This window comes from Anomalospiza imberbis, unplaced genomic scaffold (assembly GCF_031753505.1).
Source record: "Anomalospiza imberbis isolate Cuckoo-Finch-1a 21T00152 unplaced genomic scaffold, ASM3175350v1 scaffold_98, whole genome shotgun sequence".
Lineage (NCBI taxonomy): Eukaryota > Metazoa > Chordata > Aves > Passeriformes > Viduidae > Anomalospiza > Anomalospiza imberbis.
The window spans coordinates 272230-294799 of record NW_027100601.1 but is presented as its reverse complement, the minus strand read 5'-3'; the positions used below and the strand labels follow the sequence as shown (position 1 = coordinate 294799).

The 22570-nt window shown below is 43.6% G+C and overlaps 1 protein-coding gene and 1 pseudogene across 1 annotated transcript; one reads left to right on the top strand and one right to left on the bottom strand.

The window, feature by feature from the left end:
- LOC137468026 (zinc finger protein 420-like) overlaps positions 1-22570 on the bottom strand; it is a 46072-nt pseudogene that overhangs the window by 19373 nt on the left and 4129 nt on the right.
- LOC137468023 (inositol 1,4,5-trisphosphate receptor-interacting protein-like 1) lies at positions 18087-21102 on the top strand. The gene is made up of 2 exons (XM_068179446.1): positions 18087-18111; positions 19226-21102. Exons 1-2 carry the CDS (start codon positions 18087-18089, stop codon positions 21100-21102), a joined length of 1902 nt encoding a protein of 633 aa, XP_068035547.1.

The window sequence follows — 22570 nt, the reverse complement described above, 5'->3', positions numbered from 1 at the left end:
ACTCCCACCTTTATCATCAGCACATCTAATGGGTGTGGCACTCAAGGGGAATAATTGTTAGTTATTGAGACAATTTCTTTGGTTTTATTATTCATGGAACTAGCCTGCATTTAATTCCTCTGAGCAGTATTGAGTTAGCAAGTCTGAAGGGAAAGGTTGAAGGCTCCAATGATAAGAGGGGAAAAAAGATTCCTTCTTTAAGCCGCCTCGTGAATCCATGGGAAAAACCCACACAGCTGTGACTGCTAGCTCTGCAAACCACAAAGACCTGTCAGCAAGCAGGCAGGCCTTAGTGGTGTTTCTGTAGCACCGTAATACCATCCTCAGGGTTGGCCCCGATCAGCAAGCAGAGGAAGAATGGGAAATTTATCTGTAGTGAGACCCAACATTAATGGGAATGAAAGCAACAGGACTTGCATCTCATGACCACATCCAATCTGTGGTCAGCTTTGGCCACAGTCCCTGTCCTGGCTGACAGTACGAATGATTTGGCTACTGTCAAAAGGGGAAAGCAGAGTAAACTCATGATAGAATATTGTGATTCCATGGGCGTCCCTGCAGGATCCTTTCTATCTGTCAGCCACCTACTCTGACACAGAGCCAGCACTGACCCCCATGGACCAGTTTTCCCTGAAATCTGGTGGGATTTTTTTCCATTTGCCTCCGGCCGTTCAGCTTCTTTCTATCCTCACCTTTTCCTTCAGTGGTCTTTCCTTTTCTGGTAAAATCCATGTTTGAACCCGTGCTTCTGCCTCGCAGAAGTATCTGGGTTTGAATCTGGGAAGGCTCTCAGAGTAGACAGCGACGGGAGCTTGGTGCCCAGCCTTAGAACAAGGTCGGGTGACTCCAATCGCCAGCGGTCGGCACAGAGAGGCAGAGCCAGACGCGTCTCCTGCCGCTGTGGTCATGTCAACCAAAACCTTCACAACCCCAGCGTGGGGCTGCCCCTTTGTGACACGTTCGCCAGTGGTTCTCTGGTTTCCATGGCTGCAAAACCCCACCCCAACTCCATCCCTTTCCCTTCCCTACTCCACAGCAGGCAGCCTTAAGCCCAGCCAGGCCAGGCCTGGGGGCTTCACACTGTCTAGGAAGTAGACCCTTTCCAAAGCTCCTTTTCAAGGCCTTTTTTTCTGTAATTCCCACTCAGTTCTGGGTTGCAGCTTGTTGGTGTGGGATGTTGTTTATTTCTCTTCACATCAAACAAAGTGGTGGGACACAAACAATGGCACCAGGCGGTGGAAGTAAAAGAAGCTTTGCACTCCCCAGTAGATGACCCCACAATTCAGCTGGCCGATAGCTGTAGGGAACAAATTGACCATCCAAACGTTCCACTTTTGCTCTGCTTCATTGTTCCAGGGCTTTATTCCCTGCTTTCTTTATTGCAGAGACACCCAAACCCAACATAAACATGATCTGCCTCAAAACATTTTTGATCTTGGCAGTTCCTGACAATTCAAAATTTTCTTTATGGAAATAGCACAATAGGCAGGTCATTCTGAATACTCTCCAACAGAGCGGATAAAACTAATCATGCTTGATTTGGCACAACTAAGCCTGAGCCATGGGACCCATGGGTCTGATCCTTTTTTTTTGCATCCGCAAAATCATTTCTTCAAGTCTCATCTCTCCTATCTATTCAAAGAAGCTTTGCACTCTGCATTAGATGCCCCCAGTATTCAGTGGGCCAGTATGATCAGTGGATCTGTAGGGTGTAAATTGGCCATGCAAAATTCTCCTTCGTTGTGGCAGGGGTTTAGCCCCACTTTCTTTCCTGCAGACACACCCCAACCCAACATTACAACTTCTGCCTTCTGCCTCAAAACAATTCTCATTTGGACTGTCCCTGAAAATTCAGAACTATACTCAGAGCGTTTCCCTGTCCCTAGGGAAAGGCTCCAAGGCTGGGCTCTCACCTGCATGGAATGAAGAAGAGCCGCTGCACTTGCCAGCGGCTCCGGAGTCTCGCGATCCGCGCTTTGAATGCAGCTTTTGTACACACTCTGCCTCTCTGGGCCGAGCAGCATTCCTGGGCATCGGCAGCACCGCTGCAGGCCAACATCCTCCAGGCACAGCTGCAGCAACGAGATTGCAACAAGTCCTGGCTGAAGGAGTCTCCAGTCATGCTGCAGCCCTTCACCTGCGGCAGAATCATCTTGTGCTGCCATGGGGGCAGCAAAGGGGGTGACGGGCTCTTTGCAGATGAGGGTCTCCTCCATGTGCTGCTGCTTGCTGGGCTGACACAGCTGCTGGTGCCCTTCCCCACAGCTGTACCAGGAACCTGTCTGGAAAAATAACACTGCCAGTGACAGTGCCAGCCACCGATCCCTGCCATGGCCCTGCCCACAGGGCGTCCTGCCTACCAAACTGCTCCAGTCAGGTGATGTCAGACACCATCAAAATACATTCAAACGATGCATTTTCCACATTCTGCCAAAATCATGGCCATACAGTCCACATGCTGGAGGCAGACTGCTGTTGGCAGAATGGGGGAAGCCCCAGCAGCTGCTCTCCCCATGGCTGGATGGCCATGGCAGCAAAGGCAAGTCGCTCACCATATCCACTGCTGTGAGACCCAGTGCTTTGGACATGTTCCCACTGAATTCAGGCTGCTGCTACAGCAGCATCCTGCCTACACACTTTTGATAAGAAAGAATTGGAATGGCATACAGGACTCGCCCCAAGAGCTACAAAAAAAAAAAGAAAACCCACCAAAAACCACAAAAAACCCCAAAAAAACCCACTAAAGTGGGAGGGGGAGTGGGCAAGTGAGTTAGAATAGTTCACTCCTTTCTAGTACAAGCATACCTGGATTTAAGCAGGGACACTGGGCTAATCATAGAGGAGATTGGTTTGTAAGCCTTGTCTCTAGCAATTCTCACCAGTCTGCAAGCATTTTTCAGTAGATAGGGGTAATTAAGATTTTACAGCACATCCATCAGCAAGTCTGAGCTGGAACTCAAAGTACAAGACAAATACTGCCAAATCGGCCACCCATGGGGAAAGGAAGAAGAAAAGCAGATGAAACAAGTGCCATTGCAGCTGAATTTCCTGCATTCATCCCATGCTCAAACCTTTCTGTACAAAAGCACCTCAGCTCAAATACACAGCTTAACAGCAAGGAATTAAAGTGTTTTGAGAGCATTTAAAGCCTGATTTCTATTACTTTCAAGGAAAGGCAGATGCTAAATTCCTTAAAAACACAAATGGGGGTCTATTTGGGACTGTATTGTTCAAAAGCAGGAATGGAGGTTTAAAATTGCAGAACCGTTTCCATTGGAAAAGACCTTTAAGATCGTAGAGTCCTCCCAACAACCTGAGACCACTGACACTGCCAAGGCCACCACGGAAGCATATCCCAGGCAATGTCGTGAGATGGGACACCCTTCTGGTCTCCTTTGTCTCCCCAGGAGCCCCTTGGAAAGAGAAATGCCCACACGGGTTTATCTGACTCCTTCCCAGACAGCCTTTTCCTTCACTCCCAGGTCTCATTTGCTCCGCAAGCTTCACAGCTTGCTCAACTCAGAGGAGCCCAGGTGGGAGAAAACGCTGCCTGGCGTGGGGCTGTCTGATCCCTGTCTCACCTTGATTCCATTTGCCCCGTTCCCTCGCCCATCAAAGAGACCGAAGGATCCCCCGCAGCCTCACGGTCCTGCAGCAGATCCCAGGCACGTTCCCTCCTCCGCTCCTTGGTGGCCCTGGGGAGGCTCCAGAGCCCTCCCTGTGTGCGGGACAGCTGCTGCAGCACCGCTGCGCCTGCGCGCGAGCAGCGCCCGAGGAGCAGCTGCACAAGTTCAGAGTCTGAAGCAGAATCCTCAGCGCGCACAAATGACAACTGGCATTTCAGGGGCTGGCAGGAGAAGCTAAATCCATCTGCTCACTGCCCTTTCCAGCCATGGCCACGCTGATGCAATTGGAAGAATCGCCCCCGCCTAGGAAGCTCTCAGGTGGAAGATAGGAGCAAAAGCTGCACATTTCTGAGGTGCTAGCTGCCAGTGACTCAGGTTTTCCTTCCAATTTCGAAGGGGTTTGGACTATTTTTACCATTTCAACTCTTTCTGTGTGTCCCTGTGAGCAAGTAAGCACCACAAACCCTCTCCCTCAAAGCCCTGAGGTACTGCCAAAGCAGAACTTGTTCATGCTCTTTTCTCCTGGTGATTTTATAATCCCACCCAGACTCTGATAGCAAACCCGCGCTGTAGACAAAAGACTGACCTTGGAATCCTAAGATTCCACAAGTGGGATTTTTTATCGAGGCTCTGCTGATTCTCTGTCACATATACTCCAAATTTAAATGAAATCAAATGTTTAAAAAAAACGGGAAGAAAGCAAATGTGTTCAGTCTAACAATAAAATAACTGGGTTATTGGGCCAACAGATAATCACTGTTCTGCAGTGTACATGTTCAAAAGTGTACCACTTTACATTTTAGCTGCACAAAATGTTGATCCAAAATTAGGTGGACAATGCATTAAAAAAACCCTTCTCCAGTAGACTTCAAGAATATAGTAATGAATTATTAAATCAATTTGTTGGAAGTGGAAATTAAAATCCTTCCGGCATGTCTTTCCCTATAGTGTAGTTTATACATGAAATCCTGCAGACTGTGCTGCACAGAGTTCACTGACAGTGCATCAAATAATGAGGCCATACGTTGATGAAAGGAATTTTAGTAAAATATGCCATTGGACATACAGCAAACAGACTTGATCAAAGCCCAGCTGCCATATGAAGTACACATTTTTTAACCATTGCTAAACTGCATTAGCCTGAATATTTTGAAAGTTATGATTTGACTTCTACACAGCTGACAATAAACTAAATAGTACTGGCAGTTAAGGAAACATGCTTTCAGGATTTGTAAAATAGAAATAATAAAAAAATGTTTTATTATATTAAGATGCCAACTACAACATGCAGTTGCCTCTACTTAACATTTGTAACATTTTGTTTTTATCGGAGAGTCTCACAGACTTTAGATACAGCTGTGAGTGCCTGCAACCATTTACACAAAATTACAAACTGTTGGGCAATACATTAATGCTTACATGAGATAATATAGCTACAAATTTTAGTACAATAAAGCATTAGCTGCGAAATGAAATTTACATTTGAAATATTTATATAAATGTAAATCTTTGTTCCTTTATTTCTTTCTGCTTTGGGGAGGGTTTGTTTTAGGGTTGTTTTGGTTGAGTTTTTGATTTAGTAGGGTCTGCTGAGTTGTGATGGTGTGCATGATCTGCAGGTTGTGCCTGCACACAGAGTTGGCTGTCTGGTGGTGCCTCAGATGTGTGTATGGCTGAAATGTGTAATCTATTGCTGTATAGTGTGCAATTAATGGAGCCATACAGCACTAGGATCTGGCTGAGGTCTGGATTGCTTGGATCAAGGACAGGAGAGCCCCACCTACTTGCATCTGTAGATGTATCCATGCAGAAACTCACAGGCTGTTCCCTTTCAGAGTATGCACTGCTATCCACCTTGCTGCTGTATCCTGCAGAGCTGTAAGTCTGGATTTGATATATCACAGATTTCACCAGAGTGCTGCACTACTGTCCCTTCAAGCTGGGTTTTTCACAAATGTACAAAAGTCATGATAGGGCAAGTTCAAGTAACTAATCTGTAGAATACCCCATTGCCACTAGTTACTGGTAATGCCCAAAAATATCAGCCAGTTCAGACTTCTGGTCCCTGCTAGAGGACCGATGCTTCACTCCTGCATATTTTGGAAGGTCTCCTATGAAAGGAAATAGCAGAGAACGGTTTTTCCATAGCAAAACACTGGCAAGAATTCCTGGAGGCGAAAATGAGATTGTAATCATTCCTTTGTGTTGGCCAAGGTAGGTTTATGTTTCTTCCAGCAGAAGAATGGTGGTTGCAGGGTCAGTGGTTTAGGTGGCTTGACAGTGCTGCCTGAGGGTAATTCAGGCTGCGGCAGGACAAATGCCATCTGCTAGAGTTTAAATGCTCAGGCAGATCTCCCCAAAATGAGCATTTGTTTTCTCTGATGGCCATTGTGACATTTTTCTGGCTTTCCAGTATTTTCTCAAGAGCAGGCCAAGGCTGTTCCACAGGCAGAGCTTCCTGCAAGTGTTGTCTCCTTCACTCAGAGCTGAGCCAAACCACCCCAAGTGCTGCAGGTGGTGACAGACATTTCAGAGGAAAATTCTCTGTCTCTCTTTGAAACCCTTCAGACGTCACAGTACGTGGTTTTCCATCTAGTCTACCTTTTCATTAATGTCTCTAGGAATTTTCATGCTACTGCTTTTTTCTTTTCTTGGATACCAGAATTACAAAACTCATCTTAGAATCACTTTTCATAGCATTAGTGTTTTTTTTTGGTCTGCTGGGGAAACATGCTGTACTTAAAATAATGTAACACTAAAGTTTGGCTTAGGGCTCCTTTTGATTCTTATGTGTTGCTAAATCGTGTCTTACACTGCTTTCTTCTTTGGCTTGTGTTTGGGTTTTGTTGTTTGGGTTTTTTTTGGTGTTTTTTGTTTTGTTTTGTTTTGTTTTTTTTTTTTAATTATCAGACTTGTAGGGCATTCTCATGTCTTTCTAAATAAAGAGCCTATAGAAAGCTGGTATGATGGACATAATACCTGAAGTCATAGTTCCTTCCCCAAAGGAAACAAGAGGAAATGAGGAAAAAGAATCCATAAGAGATACATATGCATCTAACTATAGAGTGAAAGGCATGTTGATATTTCTGTGCAAAGATCCCAGCTTCACATCTGACTGGTGGGACATTTTATTTATGTCCCTACCTCCTCTTGGAAATACAATTTTCAGATGACAAATTGCTTTCCATCCTATCCTTTTTCTTGAACAATAGATACTGTGTTTGAGAAACAGCCTACAGAATGTAGAAAGCAGTGAGTCTGGTTGTTTTTTGGGGGTTTTTTTTGGGTGGTTTTTTTGGGTTGTTTTTTTGGGTTTGTTTGTTTGTTTGTTTGTTTGTTTGTTTTTTGAGGAGACACAATATACAAATAATTAGGGTTAGAGAATAGCATTTGCTTTATCATCGGTCTTGGATTTATGTGTTACATGTCCAAAATATAAAATGCCACAGATAAAATTTCTCGGAATCACCGTTTGTAATGATACATAACATGTCTGTGTGCATGGCTGTCTATCTGTCACTTTCTGAAAAGATTACTTCTGTGTCTGTGTGAAATTTTTGAGTGCAATCCTCACCTCACTGACATTGACCTGAAAAATATCCTGATATCTTTTGAGGATGAAGTGCTCGTTTCCTATGTGTATAATTTTAGGTGCCCAACAGTAAATTTCATGGTCAGATGAGCTCTTCAGAGCAATGTGACACAGACCATTCTGTAAGGTTTCTACCATTTCAACCAGTGTTTATCTCCAAACAGACTACATGCCTGTTGGAAATGCTTCCACCAGCAGATTCCCTTCAGAAAGATGCTGAAAAGTATGAAAAAGTGAACAAAGTAAGGGAGTTCCTTCCTCCTTCTTCTCTCATTTCACTTCCTTAGTCACCATTTTTTACTTGAGCTTGAGTTCATCTCAACAAAAAATCCAGTGTAATCCTCAAATGTATTTTCTCTCTCTGTTGGAGAGCTTTATTTATTATCAGATGGTTCTCTGCAAGAAGATGTTTTTGCTGACTCTGTTCCCTCAATTGTGTCCTCATTGTCTCTCAGACCCTTCATTTTTCTTTGCTCGATTTGGTTTTTCTCAAGTGGGAGTCACAGCAGTGATTTTTCTTGCCAAGTTATTGGTGTTGAATGGATGGTGTGTAAATCCTGTGAGGAGCTCAGTAAAAGTTAAAGCCTTTATAGTTTTGCAAAACTCAATGTAAGCTGGGTTATGCTTCTTAGGAGTCTCTGCTAATTGTTTGGGTATTTTAACAATAGCGAAGACTGCTGCATGGCAAAACCTCATCTAAACCAGGTAGACTAAATCCAGTGATTTATGCAACATAAAATGAAAAACAAATCACGTACTGCAGGCTCACATAATGCTTTTTGATTGTACCATTGTATTTTTATTCATTAATTTCTCCTGGTGTTGGGAAGTGAGGTAATGCTGATCTGGGGTTTGTGTAAAAAGCAGTATTTTTCTGAATCCTGAAAGGGAACATTTTCTGGACTAAAAACACCACAAAACCTGGAGAATAGTGATGAATAATGCTGTTTACCAGTTCTTGGATGGAGTTAGCTTTAACTGAGATTTCACAATGAAGAGAAAAGCATCTTCTGCCAAATAATAAACAGACCATCTATCTAAGGGGTACAAGAACATAGTTTCATTATGCTCTGGATCAATGTCATCTTTGTTATTGCAGAACTAAGTTAAGATTGTTAAGTAAGTCTGAAGGTGTAATTTTATTTTTAGTCTATTTGACTTTCTAAGTTACTAATCTAAGCCATGTATGCTTACAATTTTCCCTCTTACTAACAAAGGCAATTCAATATCCAGTTCATGATTATAGTACAGTTTTGAACCACACAGCAGACAACCACAGTAATTTTTCTTTTGGAATTTGTATGATAATTTCAAGGTGAGATATCTGCATAATGCATTGGACACACATATCTGTATACTTGTAGTTAAAATAACGTGCTCTAAATTTGTGTGCATATAGATTTTCTACTTGTAATAGTAGAAAATAATCTACCTAAATAAACGGATATTTATCTCTTAATAAAGAGATGATAAAGAGATAATGTACCTTTCAATAAATATGAATCGTAGGTGGGGTAATTTTTGTTTATATTGTAGCTGGTTAGTTTTAAATCTTTTAAAGCAATATATTTGTCTGAAAGGCCACTTATGCTATTTTTTGCTCTCTTCTGACTCCATTGACCAAAATAAAATAAAACCACAAGATGTCAAACAAGGATAGATGAGAAGAAGAAAGAAGAACTCTTGCATCAGTGATAGAAAATTACGTATTAAAGCTACGTGGCTTAGGCAACTTACTTATTAGGTTTATAATTAACTTATAAGCTTATAGTGACTGGATTTTATAAGCTATAGTGGCTAGATTTATAAGCTTAGAGTGACTAGATTTTATCTAGAGCTTATAGCTCTAGATTTTCAGTTGTCACAATTTGCAGCATTGCTATTAGATTCACTAAAACTGAGCCACAACTCTTTATTGGAATATAAAATTCTGAATTTTAAAATGACCTTGGAAAAATAGTGCTGGAAACAGGTTTTAAATTATCCTCCAATTCCATAAAGGCTTTTTTCACAGAATTAACCGAGAGTTTCCTGAATACAGTTTAAAAAGTGTGTGTTTGCAGATGGGTCACAGTCGTTTCAGCTCTGGACATCTTGGTGCCAGGAGAAGTTGGAAACTACACAGTATTTGTGAATGCAAGATTTTGCATTTAGATAGGTTTGGGCTGAACGATCTGAAAAAGCTCCCATAAGCACAGAGCTCCTTACTGTCTGTGTGTTTGAGAAGGCTGAAGAGCTCTGTTTATTGCCACAAAGGGCCTGGAATAAATTATGTTTAGTAAATTGGCTCCAGGTTTTCTTGTTTCAGACAGTAGCTTTGGAGCAATCTGTTTTATAGGCTCCACTAGATGTGACCAATTGCAGGGAGGTGACACCTCGTTTTGGGACGTGCCATGGCACATGTGCCAGTCAGGTCTGGCCCCTCTCTCTGTCAGGATGGCAACCCACCCGCAGCTCCACTTTCTGTCTTCTGGCAGCGTTACCCACAGCCCGGTCCGAATTTATGGGCCCCGCTGGGAGGTCCAAGCAGGATGGAGCCAGGCTGCTCAGCCCCTCTCAGCCTTGTGCCTCCCGCCCCTACATGGGGCAAATAAAAGCTCCTTTATTCCGCTGGAAATGCCCCCGTTTCCGCGAGGTGTGTGCATGGCTTCCTTCCCTGGTCGATCTTGCAGGTGATAATTAACACAGTGCAGTGCTATTTCCTAGCTGAAGCCAAGGTGGGGAAGCAGCTTTAGCCTCGGCATTTTTCTTTTCAGACTCTTTTTCCTCATTTATTTTGGATCTGTTCATGGTGAGGAAGTTTTAGAAGGTGTTGGTCCTTAGCTCAAGTATCAAAGAACTGAACAGACCAGTAATTTTTCCTTCTCTGACCAAATTCTTCTTACTTTTGAGGGGAGGAAGGAACGGGGTAGTAGAATTTGCTTTTAGGATTTATGTTTTATTTCTGCTCATGGGACTGTTTGCTTCTGATCAGTGTGACTGTGGGTCTTTTCAGCACAGGACACAGATTGACATTGCTTATGTTACAGAGAGGAAGGATATTTCCTGAAGATTAATGGCAAGTTAGTTGGTCTGAAGTTCTTCAGCCTGAGCTAGACTGTTGGAAGGACTCTGTGTGGAAGCTGGAATTGTATTAGAGGATCATCATAAACTAAAAATATATGTGACAATCTGGCCAGATTGCAATGAATCTGAAGACAGGACAGGGTTGACTCGAGCTCACAGAGCAGCTGCCTCCAGTGTAAACTAACCAACCGCCTTGTGAAGGCAAATGGTTTTTCAGAGACATTATTCAAATAAAAGGGAAAAGAGGGAAAAAAAAAAAAAAAAAAAAAAAAAAAAAACCTGAAGGTTCCCATTAGCAAAAAATGCCTAAATGAAAAAGTGAGGTTGTGAGCTATGGCCGAAGGCCTGAGTTTGGTGCTGATTCTCAATCAATTCAGCAAATGACAGTGCATCAACAAAATTGGTTTTTTAGTCAAATTTAGTCTTGATTCTTCACAGTAATTTGCCTCAAGAAAATGAACCCCAAATCCTTTGGTGAATTCCCTGTTGTCTGAGGCCCAGACCTTCAGGCCATGACGTCTCAACATGCTTGCAGTGAGACTGGCTCCCACTTAATTGCTTCTTTTTGAAGTATGGTTTGTCACTATCATCCTGCTGAAGGTGGACAGGGCTGGTGTCTCACCTTCATATATTCTTCCCCCTCCTCCCCTCCCCTCTGTTCCCCTTCTTCCCCCTAAATAGATTTTTTAAAGGCAGTTTAACCCTACGATAGTCCAATCCACATCAGTCCTTTGTGGTGCACCCTCAAATAGATGTGTTGGCACAGAAGAAGTAAGGGCCTTCTCTTCAGATCTCATTCTGTAATAAAGGGAAGGGAAAGATGAAACAGGCATTTCATGTTTGTCTGTTTTCTCGCCGTGTCATCTCATGACCATGCACTCCCCTTTGCCTAGAGTAGTACATTCAGACACTGAATGTCATTGTTGAAGAGGGGACTGAGAAGAATGAAGCTCAGTGTTCTGCAATAGGAGCTACACTTTGGGCATTTTACAAATTATTTCCCTCTTTCTCTTTCACCACCGTGCTCTTCTTGCACACTTCTTTGTCTTTTACTATTAACAGAAGTTCTGGAGGCTCAGAAAGCCCAAGTTTCATCTGAGAGAGATTTCCTCTGTTGGAGAAAACTGTTTCCATCCTTTCATGCCATGGTTCTGGGTGCTGCTGTAGCTCAGAGTTGCCTGACCCAGGGCTGCAGGAGCTCAAATGCTAGACCAGGGGCCACGAGCTGTGCTGCATCCCTCATGGGCTTGTAAGGAGCCTCTCCTTTGATGTCTGTGCAAGTGCTGGCTGACGTGGGCGCTAGGATTGCTCTTTTAATCAGGCAGTTCCAGTACCTTTCAGAAAATAATTTTCATGGCAAGTCATGAGCCATTAATCTCTCGACTAAGCATAACATTTCTTTACTCCTTGGTTTTACAGCATTACTCAAACATTGATATTTTTAATTTCACCAGCTGTCTCCCTTGACCTCTAGCATCATGCACTTGCAGGAGGAAGGATCTGGTCTTACAAGTATTTTCATATTCTGATCTCTGTGATTTATTAACCATCAAGTTTTGCCTTCAGAACTCAAGACACCATTTAAAAGAATTTCTTGTGCAAAAGTGGAGTTATTGGGCAAAAGAGATCCTTGATAGCTGGGTACAAAGGACACCAGGATTGCTGTTGCTGTTTTCTTTTCAACTACTGTGCTGTGTGACCTCGAGGAAATAGGTTCACTGCAGCTTTATGGTTCTGTTTTTGCATAGGGAAAATAAGGACAGTGATAATTGCTTTCATTTGTAAAACACTTCAAGATTTATGGACGATGAATGACACTTATTAAGTGAAAAGTGCTGCAAAGCTGGCTTAGTTGCTTTGCAACAAACTGTGCTAACAAAATCTCATATCAGCCTATTGACCCCAGCCTGAAACACTCATTAAAGTTTATAGGATGTTTTGGTGGATGAGTTGCAGTTATTCTGCTGGAAATATCATACTGAAAGCACTTTTAAATCCATCATCTGCACTGACTTTTTTCTATTAAAACTAGACACAACTGCTTGTTCTACCCAATTTTCTTAGTTTATTTATGGAAGTTTTGATGGGTATGTACTCATTGTTAATGCTGCTTGTACCCCCATGGCATCTGAGACCTTACAGTTCATTCTAGTCATAGCATAAACATAAAATAGCTTTTGTACTGAGATAAAAAGTTATAAAACATTAAGATATCCAGTCGACTGGTATGAACTAACAAGTTGCGTGGTCACTTTTGAATGGCAAATATTCTTTGTGTGGATACTGTATTAATTCAATTTGTGCTTGAACTTCAGCTATGCTAGACACTGGTGTTGAAAAGTTTACATATTTTTCCAATGTCAAAATGTGTAAATTTAGTATTAAAGAAACAAAACATTTTTACTTGTACTGGAGAAAAAAAATCCTTTTGTAGCAAAGAAATTAAATGAGCTGCTCTTTAAAGGTAGGTCTGGCTTGCTTACAGAATTATTATTTATGCAGTAATGCAGGTCTACAGATGTTTTCCTTTTTTTCTTCCAGATAAAACTTGGGTTGTTTGAAAAGTGGGGAGACAGTGCAAAAGAAGATGCAGAAGAAGAGAGCAGGATGAGAACTTTGCAAATGCCACATGCCTGCAGCCTACTGTCTTTAGTGATGCTGTTCCTTCCAGTCACTGGAATGTCAAAACAAAATATCCCAAGACTGAAGCTTTCCTAGAAAGGTAAACTTTTCAGTGTTTTTTTCTGATTCTGCTGCTTTTGTTTTGATGTGATGTTGCCAGCAGTTCATTTGTATTACTTACCAGGAAAACAAATCAGACATACAAAATAGAAGCCTTAAAGATGGATGAATTCTGCCTAGGGACGGTATTAAATTCTGGGGTTTTTTTTGTCGTGTAGAGGCACATGTATCTGAAATACAGCTGTCTTTTTAAACTATTATTTCTGTTTGCTCCAAGAGGATGTTAACAGACTACATAAATTCGAGGGGAGTTATACTTGAAACACTCCGAGCAGCATTGGAGATATTTCCATGTGGCTGGTGGGGATGATGTGAGACATGGAGGACATTCACGTCTTCCTAGAGCATCAGAGAAAGTTGAGAGCGCTGCCTCAAGTGTTTCAAGGGGACTGACATTTATTTTTGTAATTATTTTTCTATCACTACGTTGGTATGTTAAACTCCACATATGTGGTTTTCTTTCTCCTTGCCTCTTTGGATCACCAAATCGTGTTTCTCTGTGGAATTTCTTAGTCTTGTGTGTAGTTCTTGTTGGGAATGGTATCTGAGGAGTTTCAACACAGACACATTTATGTATTAATGGACAATTTTTTAAAGGAGATAGATTTCTTGTTGCTTTGAATGTAGATTACACCTCCACAGGCACAGAGATGTGACACTGATGCTGTCTTCTTCAGCTAAAACAAACGCTCTCCAGTTAGTTATGTTTCATCTATGTCAGCACCCTGACCTTACGGGAGCTATTTCTGCTCTGTTTTTCAAACTTATGTCTTCCTATGCATGGCAGAATTGCACTTAGGATGGTGTGATGGGACAGGCTGTAAACCCTTCATCGGGGCTTATGATACGTTTGTCATGAGTTTAGCACCCAGATGAATTTAATGAGTAAGCAGAATGACATGCTATTTATTTACAAGCTTCTCTTTTACTAGATTTGCATGCCACTGTGCATGCTATTCCACTGTGTAGAGATGTGTTTGGATGTGTTTGTGTGAGAGAGACGGAGGAAGCAAGATCAAGGGATCTTGACAACATTTTTATAAAATCAGGAAACAGTTGCACTCACTGAAGCCAATGAGTACAGAAACTGAAAACCTGACATGAGTTATGAAAGTTAGCAGTAAAACCCTCCTAACATACAGCCAGCCTTCTCACAGCTAGGCCTTTTGAGATAATTCCCAAAAGCAGCACATACCATATGGCAATGGCATTTATTGTGGATTTGACACTCACGATTAGTGAATTCCTCTCAACTTCAAAAGCAGATAGCCTTTGGCAAAATCCTGATGGATGCATTTGGCAGGTAGAGAGGGGGAGAAAAAAAAATATTGAGGTCAACACAGGAAAAAAAGAAATGTCTGAAATCTTAGTTTAGAATAGTGGCAGAGACCTGCTGGGAGTGGTTGGGAAAATGCCTGAGCTCGTTTAAAAAGACAATAAGCAGATGATTGATATTTAGGCCCTGACCCAAACTTTTATTAGCAACTTTATAAACCTTTCAGTTTGGCTTGAGGAATACCGTTTCCTGTCCAAACTTATCCACCTCTATCCCTGTAGGGGGGCAAATCAACAACAGATACAGATGCAAAATAGCACATAAATCTTAATTTGGAGAGCTGTGATGGAACTGAAAAGCCAGAAGAAAGAGAATTACGAGAATTTATTGTGCCTTGTCTTACTTTTTTTGGGGGGGGGAAGGTGTGTATTTTTCCACATGGATCAAGAAAAAATTCATTGCAGTTTTTTCACACTTACGTATTGTAAATGATACCAGTATGGCTTATCATAATTAAACCATATTTTTGTTGTTGATATCGGGATGTCAGATGTGCTGAATATTTAATAAAGTTGTCAGAATTAAGTCCATCTTGCTTCCCCCAAGTGTTTCAGACAAAATAATTCCAAGGTTTCTGTAAGATGTAGGAGAAATGAACTGTGTTGCCAGTTCTCATAAGATTGTTAGTCATGTCACTGACAAGTCCTGGCATCTCTGTTCTTTGGAATTAAGACTTGAAATATCATGAGGAGGAGAATACAAGGTTCTTTCCCTTCTTTGTGGAAAACAGACGAAAACTGGCAACATCAGGCAGTTCCAGAAACCTGGTCACATGTGTGTGTTTGAAGGGAAGTTTTCATTCTCTTCCAGGTGCAGTGTGTTTATGGCATAGGTCCATCTTCCCAGAAGAGCTGAGCATTTGCTGGGGCAGGAGAGCTGAAAGTAAGCAAGATTTTGCTCCACAGTTACTGAATCTCCCAGCTGCATCAGTCAGTGGTGGATGGGGAAGAGGGAGAGGGTGGGGTAGTTAAAGATGTGTCTGTAACTGCAGGAGTGCTTCAAGAAACCACAGCATGTCACAGCTCCTTTGTGTTCAGACAGCAATTAAAATTTCAGACCTTCTCTTAATGGCAGTTACAGGTTTTCATCTTCTCTGGGTTTTCATCCTCAGAAGTGGGAATCTGCGCTGGAAATGTTAAGATATTCCAGGGAGTCATGTGGGGATCAATGCAATACAATGCATTTCCTTTATTGCATGCCCTACTCTAAAAATGTGTTCTAAAAAATTGTGCATGTATAAAACTAAAACTACACACAACTCAATTGAAATGTGTTGTAATACAGAATCAAAGTCATATATTCTCCACCTCTGTTTATATAATACACTGTGATCTTTAATCACATATCCTTTGTTCCCACATTTTCCCTGATCCATTAGTTGAAAAATTCTCTTCTTCACTTATACTTAACTTTTAGATACTGATTCATGTCATTACTATCCCAGAAATTGTCACTGCTTGCTCTTGTGATGTTTTTAGGGTGCTCGCTCTGCATAGACCTTACTTAATCTATGCATCTTAGATACTTCTACAAGTTTGAGGTGCTTCTATTATTATGTTATAGCTTTAATACATGGAGGAGCTAACAAACTGTCTTCTAATAGAAGATTGACATCTTTAGAAAACCAGGGGATTAATTATTCCTGATTTTCATACTCTTTGTCTAGCTCTGCTTTCAGTCTAAGAGAACTGTGTGTATTTATCATTCATTTTCGTGCACCTGGACATAGCCTGTGACCTTCATCCAAACTGCAGAACTCCTTAAGCACAGAAGTGACATTCAGCTTCCCTAAGAAGTGCATCCTCCTTGTCTGCTGCATCATTTAACATGCTCATTCCAACGTCTAGAGCAGATGCAGAAGGTTTTCATATACCAGTCTCATTCATTAATGTCATTTTCAGGACAGCATCAGTTTTGTTACTAAAGAATGGAAGAGTCTGTGTCCTAATTCATATAAGTTCAATTCATACACTGTAGACAGTCGTGTCTCTATCTTCTGGGTAATAATATTTTTTAATTAATTGAGAGGTACTTCCATACATATTTTCTGAGTGTATCTCTAGGTTCTACTTTATAGGGAAAAGTAGACTATAGCCAAACCAGGAGATTGATTGCTGTCTCAGGAAAAAAAAAAAATTGCATTTTGCAGCTGTGCTTGCTCTGCTGGAAGAGGAAGCAAAACCAGACAAAGCCCTGCTCCTGTGGTAGCATCAGCAGCTGTAAATCTGAATGCTTATGAAAAACAAGGAAAGTGTGTTGAGTGAAGAAATGGTGTTTTCCTCTTGTTTGTTATTTAATTAATTTTTGGTGGTTTGTTATCTCTCAGAAAAATCTATCGCAGATTCCTTTGCAGAAAAGCATGAAGTGTTTATGTGAGAGTGAAGATCCTACTACTGGAAGATTGTATAGTTACGCAAAAGAATTTGCCTGTTTTGTCTCAAAAATGCTTTCTGGAGGCAGTTATCATTGAGACTTATAATATACCCGAGACTGATGATGGATGGGCACTGCTGTCCATGCAAGGAAAGGCTCTTGTATGTGCATAAACTAAATATAAATGTGAAGGCATTTATAAATAGAAAAACCAGCAAATTTCTTACAGACTTTTTTTTCTTTTTTTAAGCTAGTGAACTTGAAGGTCAGATCCAACTATATGTTGCATTTTCTGTCATATAATTATCATATATATTTACATATATAATGTCCTGGAGAGCAGCTTCCAGTCACTGACATCAACAGTTTACATAGCAGATGAACTAAGAATAACCTGGGAGAACTGACCCATATCAACCTCTTAAGTGTAAACTGTAGCTCACAAGATTTGTGTTTTCATGGTCACAGAAGGGCCTCAGTTGGGTAATAGAAGAATTGTGTTCAAAAAATACGGAACTATTCTGCTGAGTGTTCACTTTATTAAATCTTGGAAAATGAGAGGAAACAAATCTGGAAGAGTGATACTTGGCAAATAATTTTTGCTCCCTTGTAAAAAGAAGGAAGGGACAACATCAAAAACAGCTTCCCTAGAAGAATGCGGGGAAGATACATGATAAGTGGCATCAGCTCGGAAGAGAGTTTAAAACTCTTTATTGGAATACTTTTACTAATGACATCTGTTAAGCAAATCCAATTCAGAGCAGTTTTAGCAATCCCAACATTATTCTGCTACACACCAAGGGGAGAGCGTGATCAGCCCGACGTCAGTGTCTGTCTAGCAGTGGCCATCTGTGGTCACGATGCAGGTACTCAAGTCACATCCTGCTTCCCTTTCCTCCCTCCCCATTTCTGCAGTTCCATTTATAGATGAGTTCCCCAAAGAAAGGTCGAGGAGTGTAATCTCTCCTGTACTCACAGTCCTTTGGAGATAAATACACAAAGAGATGGCAGAAAGAGAAAGAAGTTCCTTTATCAGTCAAAGAGATTGGCTAAGACTGTTTAAGGGAGACAATTTTGAAGATGGTGGGAGTGACAGAGGTACATCTTTGCAGAAATTTGAAAACACAGACATTCTACTTTCAGAACAAAATCCTGGCTATACCAGAATTTTGCACGGTGTTGAACCACAGAGTTTGAGAGCTAAGAGGTTATTGAAGGCATAACATTTTGTAATTAAATTATTTTGCCTTTTTAGGATGGTATTAACTCTTCCTGTGCATCATCCAAGCAGCCTGGATTTCTTCCAGAAAGAAAGAAATCTCACTAAATCTGTAACAGAGCATTAGCTTACATGACATCCTACGCCAAAGTAATAAGTATAAATACTACTAATAAAAAATGTCCCCCACCAGTATTAAATAAAAGCCTACACTTGTACACTGAGAACATCCATGGGTCATGTCACCCAGATTTGAATTTGACAAGGGTTGTGTGTGAGGGTGCTTGTGCCTGCTCTGTCAAGGGAAGCTCTGGTGTTCCCAGGTTCCCGAGTGATGGATCTGCACTTGGTGTCTGTTGGGGCTCGGGGTGCCCAGGGCCACGATGAGTTCCCTGGCCGGGCTGGGGACGGCGGGCGGGGCTGGCCTGTGCCGCGCTCTGGGTTCTGTGACATCGCAGGCGCCGTGTCACAATGGGGGCAGCTAGAAAAGGCCCCAGCGGGTGCCGCTGCCCCAGTAGAGCCTGGGCAAGCGGTGAGTGCACAGCAGTGAGGAGACGGGGCTGGGGGCTGGAGGAGGGCTGGGGGAGAAGCGCCGGTACCTGGGGCTGCCCCCGCATCCAGGGCCCAGCCCCGGCGGGAGCGCCTCGCTGAGGGCGCGCTGCTTGCTGGGGCAGCGGTGCAGGCCTTGCCATCTGCCGGGGGCCCTCTCCTTCCTGCCGCCACATCCCTGCTGCTCCTGCCCCTCATTGTCCGTCTCCATTCCGGCCCCACTGAACCCCTTCTGTGTGTCCTCCTGCAGACCATGGCTTTACTGTCACTGCTCTTCGTGCTCGTGCAAAGCCTGATCCAGTACCCCCAGCCGGCTGGGGATGGGCTGGATGAGGCCACGCACCAGCGAATGAAGGAGCGTCAGGAGCTGCTGGACCGTGAGATGGCTCAGCTGCTGCAGGAGCTGGAGCGGGGGCCCCTGGAGCAGCAGGACGAGGGCTGGGGAGCCGTGCTCTTTGGTGCCCTGCAGCAGTGGCCGGTCTGGGTTCTTGCTGGCGTCCTGCTCTTCTTGGGCCTGTGGTTTAGCTGCAGGAGAAGGAGCTGTGACACCAGCAGCAGCAGCAAGGACCAGAGCTCCTGCAAGACCTTGGGAGATGAGAAAGGAACAGAACAGAAAGAAGACAGCACTGATCCAGAGGAAGGTGGAGAAAACACTGACGTGACTGTGGAGGCAGATGACAGCAGCACTGAAAATGACAGAGGAGGCAGTCCTGTGGCTGTAGATGAAGGAGACAGTGATGATGCCATTGAAGGCAATGACAATGTGAAGGTGAAGGAAGACAGCGATGTTCACAGGGACAATGGACATGATTTAAAGAAAGATGAGGGACGGAGTGATGGGGATGTGCCAGGAGACAGTCGTGGTGACGAAAATGAAGAAGAACCTGGCCATGTTGTTGGAAATAAAGAAGACCTAGATGAAGCAAATGAAGGAGAACACAAGGATGTGCGGGTGGAGCAAGACAAGGACACTGGAAAGGAAGAAGAAGGAGATGGAAATGAAGAAAAAAACAATAGTGTGACTATAAAGGTGGGCGACAACAATGACGTAAATGAAGGTGAAGACAACATAGATGGACAGGAAAAATACATGGATGTGAAGGTGCAGGAAAGCAGTGATGCCAGTGAACAGAGAAGCAGAGATGTGACTGAGCAGGAAGATAGTAATAAATGCGGGAATGAAAGTGCCCATAATGGTTTTGCTGGACCTGAGAAAGAAAACAAGGATGTTACAGAAGAAGATGGCAATGATAGAAGCAAGGTTGAAGAACAGGGTGATGTGAACGTGGAGGGAAACAAGAACAAGGATAGAAAAGAAGACAAAGAAGGTAACGTGGCTGCCAGTGAAAAAGTTGGCAGTGATGGTGGCAAGGAAGAGAGCGGCAATGGTGGACCCGAAGACAGAGAAGACACTCAGGATGCTGGGAATGAGCAAGGCATCCTTTTAGTGGATGGCATACAGTGGCCTGTGGAGGACCTGGAGAGAGGTTGCTCAGTGGTAGCTGAGCTGATGGAGAGCTTCACGCGTGTCTTTGTGGACAGCGTGAGCAATAGCTTCTACCCGGTGCCTCAAGAAGCCATCGGGGTGGGCAGTGCCTTTGAGGGCTGGAGTCCCCGTGGGTGGGATGGTGTGTACCACGTGCTGGTCCCACTGAATCCCCCGCCAGGGCACGTCTTCCACCTAGAGCTGAACAGTGCAGGGCAGATGGCAACAAGGACCTTCAGCGTCCGTGTGGAGCTTGCGTGCTTGTGCGAGAGGGAGCGGCTGGGCGAGAAGCTGTTGTGCTTCCTGCACCACTCGCAGGAGGAGCTGTGGCGGGAGCAGAAGCGCAGCCTCCTAGAGACACTCTGCACCGGCTCCTACCTGGATGTGGAGAAAACCTCCCGCTGGTTCTACCAGTTGGTGAGATGCTCGTGGCTGCACGTGCCTCAGTCATACTCATGGCACTTGGTGTTTCAGCCCTGCAGCCGGTCCTGCCAATTCCAGCTGAGCAAAGGCAAGAAGAGCCTGACGGTGGAGATGCTCTTTGGGGTGCGCCAAGGGGACTCTGACATCTTTGTGGTCAGCCATCCCACAGAGGCCCAGAAAGGCAACTCCAGCATCTTTGTGAGCAGTCAGCCCGCCGAGGCCAACATCATCGCAAGCACAGCATGGCCTGAGACATATGCTGTGGCAGAGGCAAAATTCTTGCAGCACATCGCCAGGCAGATGCCGTGCCAGAGCTTGCACCTGAAATGCCTGCAGGTCTTCACCTGCATCCTGAGGGGCACAGGTTTTTCCAGCTCTACCTGGAAGACTGTGGTCATGCACGTGCTGACCACCGTACCGCTGTCCCGGTGGCGCAGGAGGGAATTTGCACAGCGGCTGTGGGACGTCATGGCGTACCTGCGCCGCTGCCTGCACTTGAAACACCTGGAGCACTTTGTGCTAGGCAACGGGAGGCTTCCTGCAGAGATCAGCTTGCCGCCAGCAATGCGAAGGCTTCAGCCACTCAACCTCTTTGAGCACCTGGCCCGAGATCCTGCTGCCCACCTAGAGGCACTGAAATCTTATGGTCGGCTGCGATTTCGCCTCCGGACGCTGCTCTCCAGCCACTGAGAGGAGTTCCCTGCACAGAGCTGTGCTGGGGGGGTCACACCCGATGGCAGCCACGTGAACGCTGCGTAATTGCTGCATTTGTGACTGGCAATCCTGAAGCTGCTTTCCTGCTCCTGCGGAAGGAAGATGCTGCAGCACATGGATTCGTTGTGCAGACACATCTCTGAGTGGCCTTGCCCTTCACCTTCCAGTTACGACGGTGCTGTTGCCTAAGTCTATGAGGCAGAAACTGGCTCCACCTGCACATCCTCACAGAAGAACAGTGCAGTTGATGGAGGTTGCTTGAAATATCTCGAAGACAGCAACCTAGTCTGTTAGGGACTTAGTGTAGTCATTTAATGAGCTGTAGCTTTAATTAGACTAGTTTCTTAACATTCCTTCCAGATGCCCTTTAGTCTTGTCAGTGTATAACTATTCTGCAAAGTTACCCTTAGTGTAGAGAAATACCCTACTGTAGTTGCTTGTCTGCTTTTAAATAATATTTGAATATCTATGTTTGAGAAATTAATAAAAGAAAATAAGTTTCTCAAATTGCCTGAAATGTGTCATTCTTTGCATTTAACCCTCTGTATTTAGAGAATGTCCTTCCTATACCCCTATCTGAAATAAAAACTTGTTGCAAACAGAGATGTTGGATATATGAAGTATGCTGTCTCTCAAGCATTTCCATAGAAACGCTTGAAGCTTGAAGTGAAAATGCCCTGAAGTGCCTGAAATTTTGCAGCAGAGTACTCCTGAATTTTTAGGAATATTTGGAAAAGTTTTCTTCACACAGTCACTTTTATACGCTCCTGGGGAACAATTCAGTCTGAAGAGTTGAAGTCAGAGAAGTCCCTAACTGCAAAACATGTGGTTCAATACATCTTTTTTTGTCTTCTCATAACCAAGGTTTTGGCACAAAATTGTGACAGTAGAAAGTAATTTTTCTGTTTTTCTCATTTCTCTATTCCTTGTTATCTGTGTCCTTTCGGACAGGCCCTGCTGGTCTCTTAGCATAACCTTTTCCACCAGGCCTATATAATATTGTCTAGCAGTGAGAGCCACTTTCCATGCACAGCTTTATCCATGGTGAGATGCAGTCAAAAAAAATATTATTTACTTCTTGCCATACATAGTAGAGATTCATGGTAGTTTGGAAGCATTTATTCTCTTTGTCTTTGTACTAATACATCAAAGAACAAACAGTGACATTGCAGGGTGACATCTCAGAGTCTTCTGTGACATCACAGAGCAGCTGTCTGACATCACAGGGTGATATCTCAGAGCTGGCTCTGTGACATCACAAGGGCTGTGTGACATCACAGGAGGTTGTATGACATCACAGGGTCTGTGTGAGATCACAGGGGCTGTGTGAGGTCACTGGGGAGCTGACTCTGCCCCAGCCCCCCCTCCCAGTTCCCCCAGAGAAGTCCAACGCTGCTCGTGCACAGCGGGGTCCCCTGTCCCCCCGGGTCCCCCCGCCCCCGGC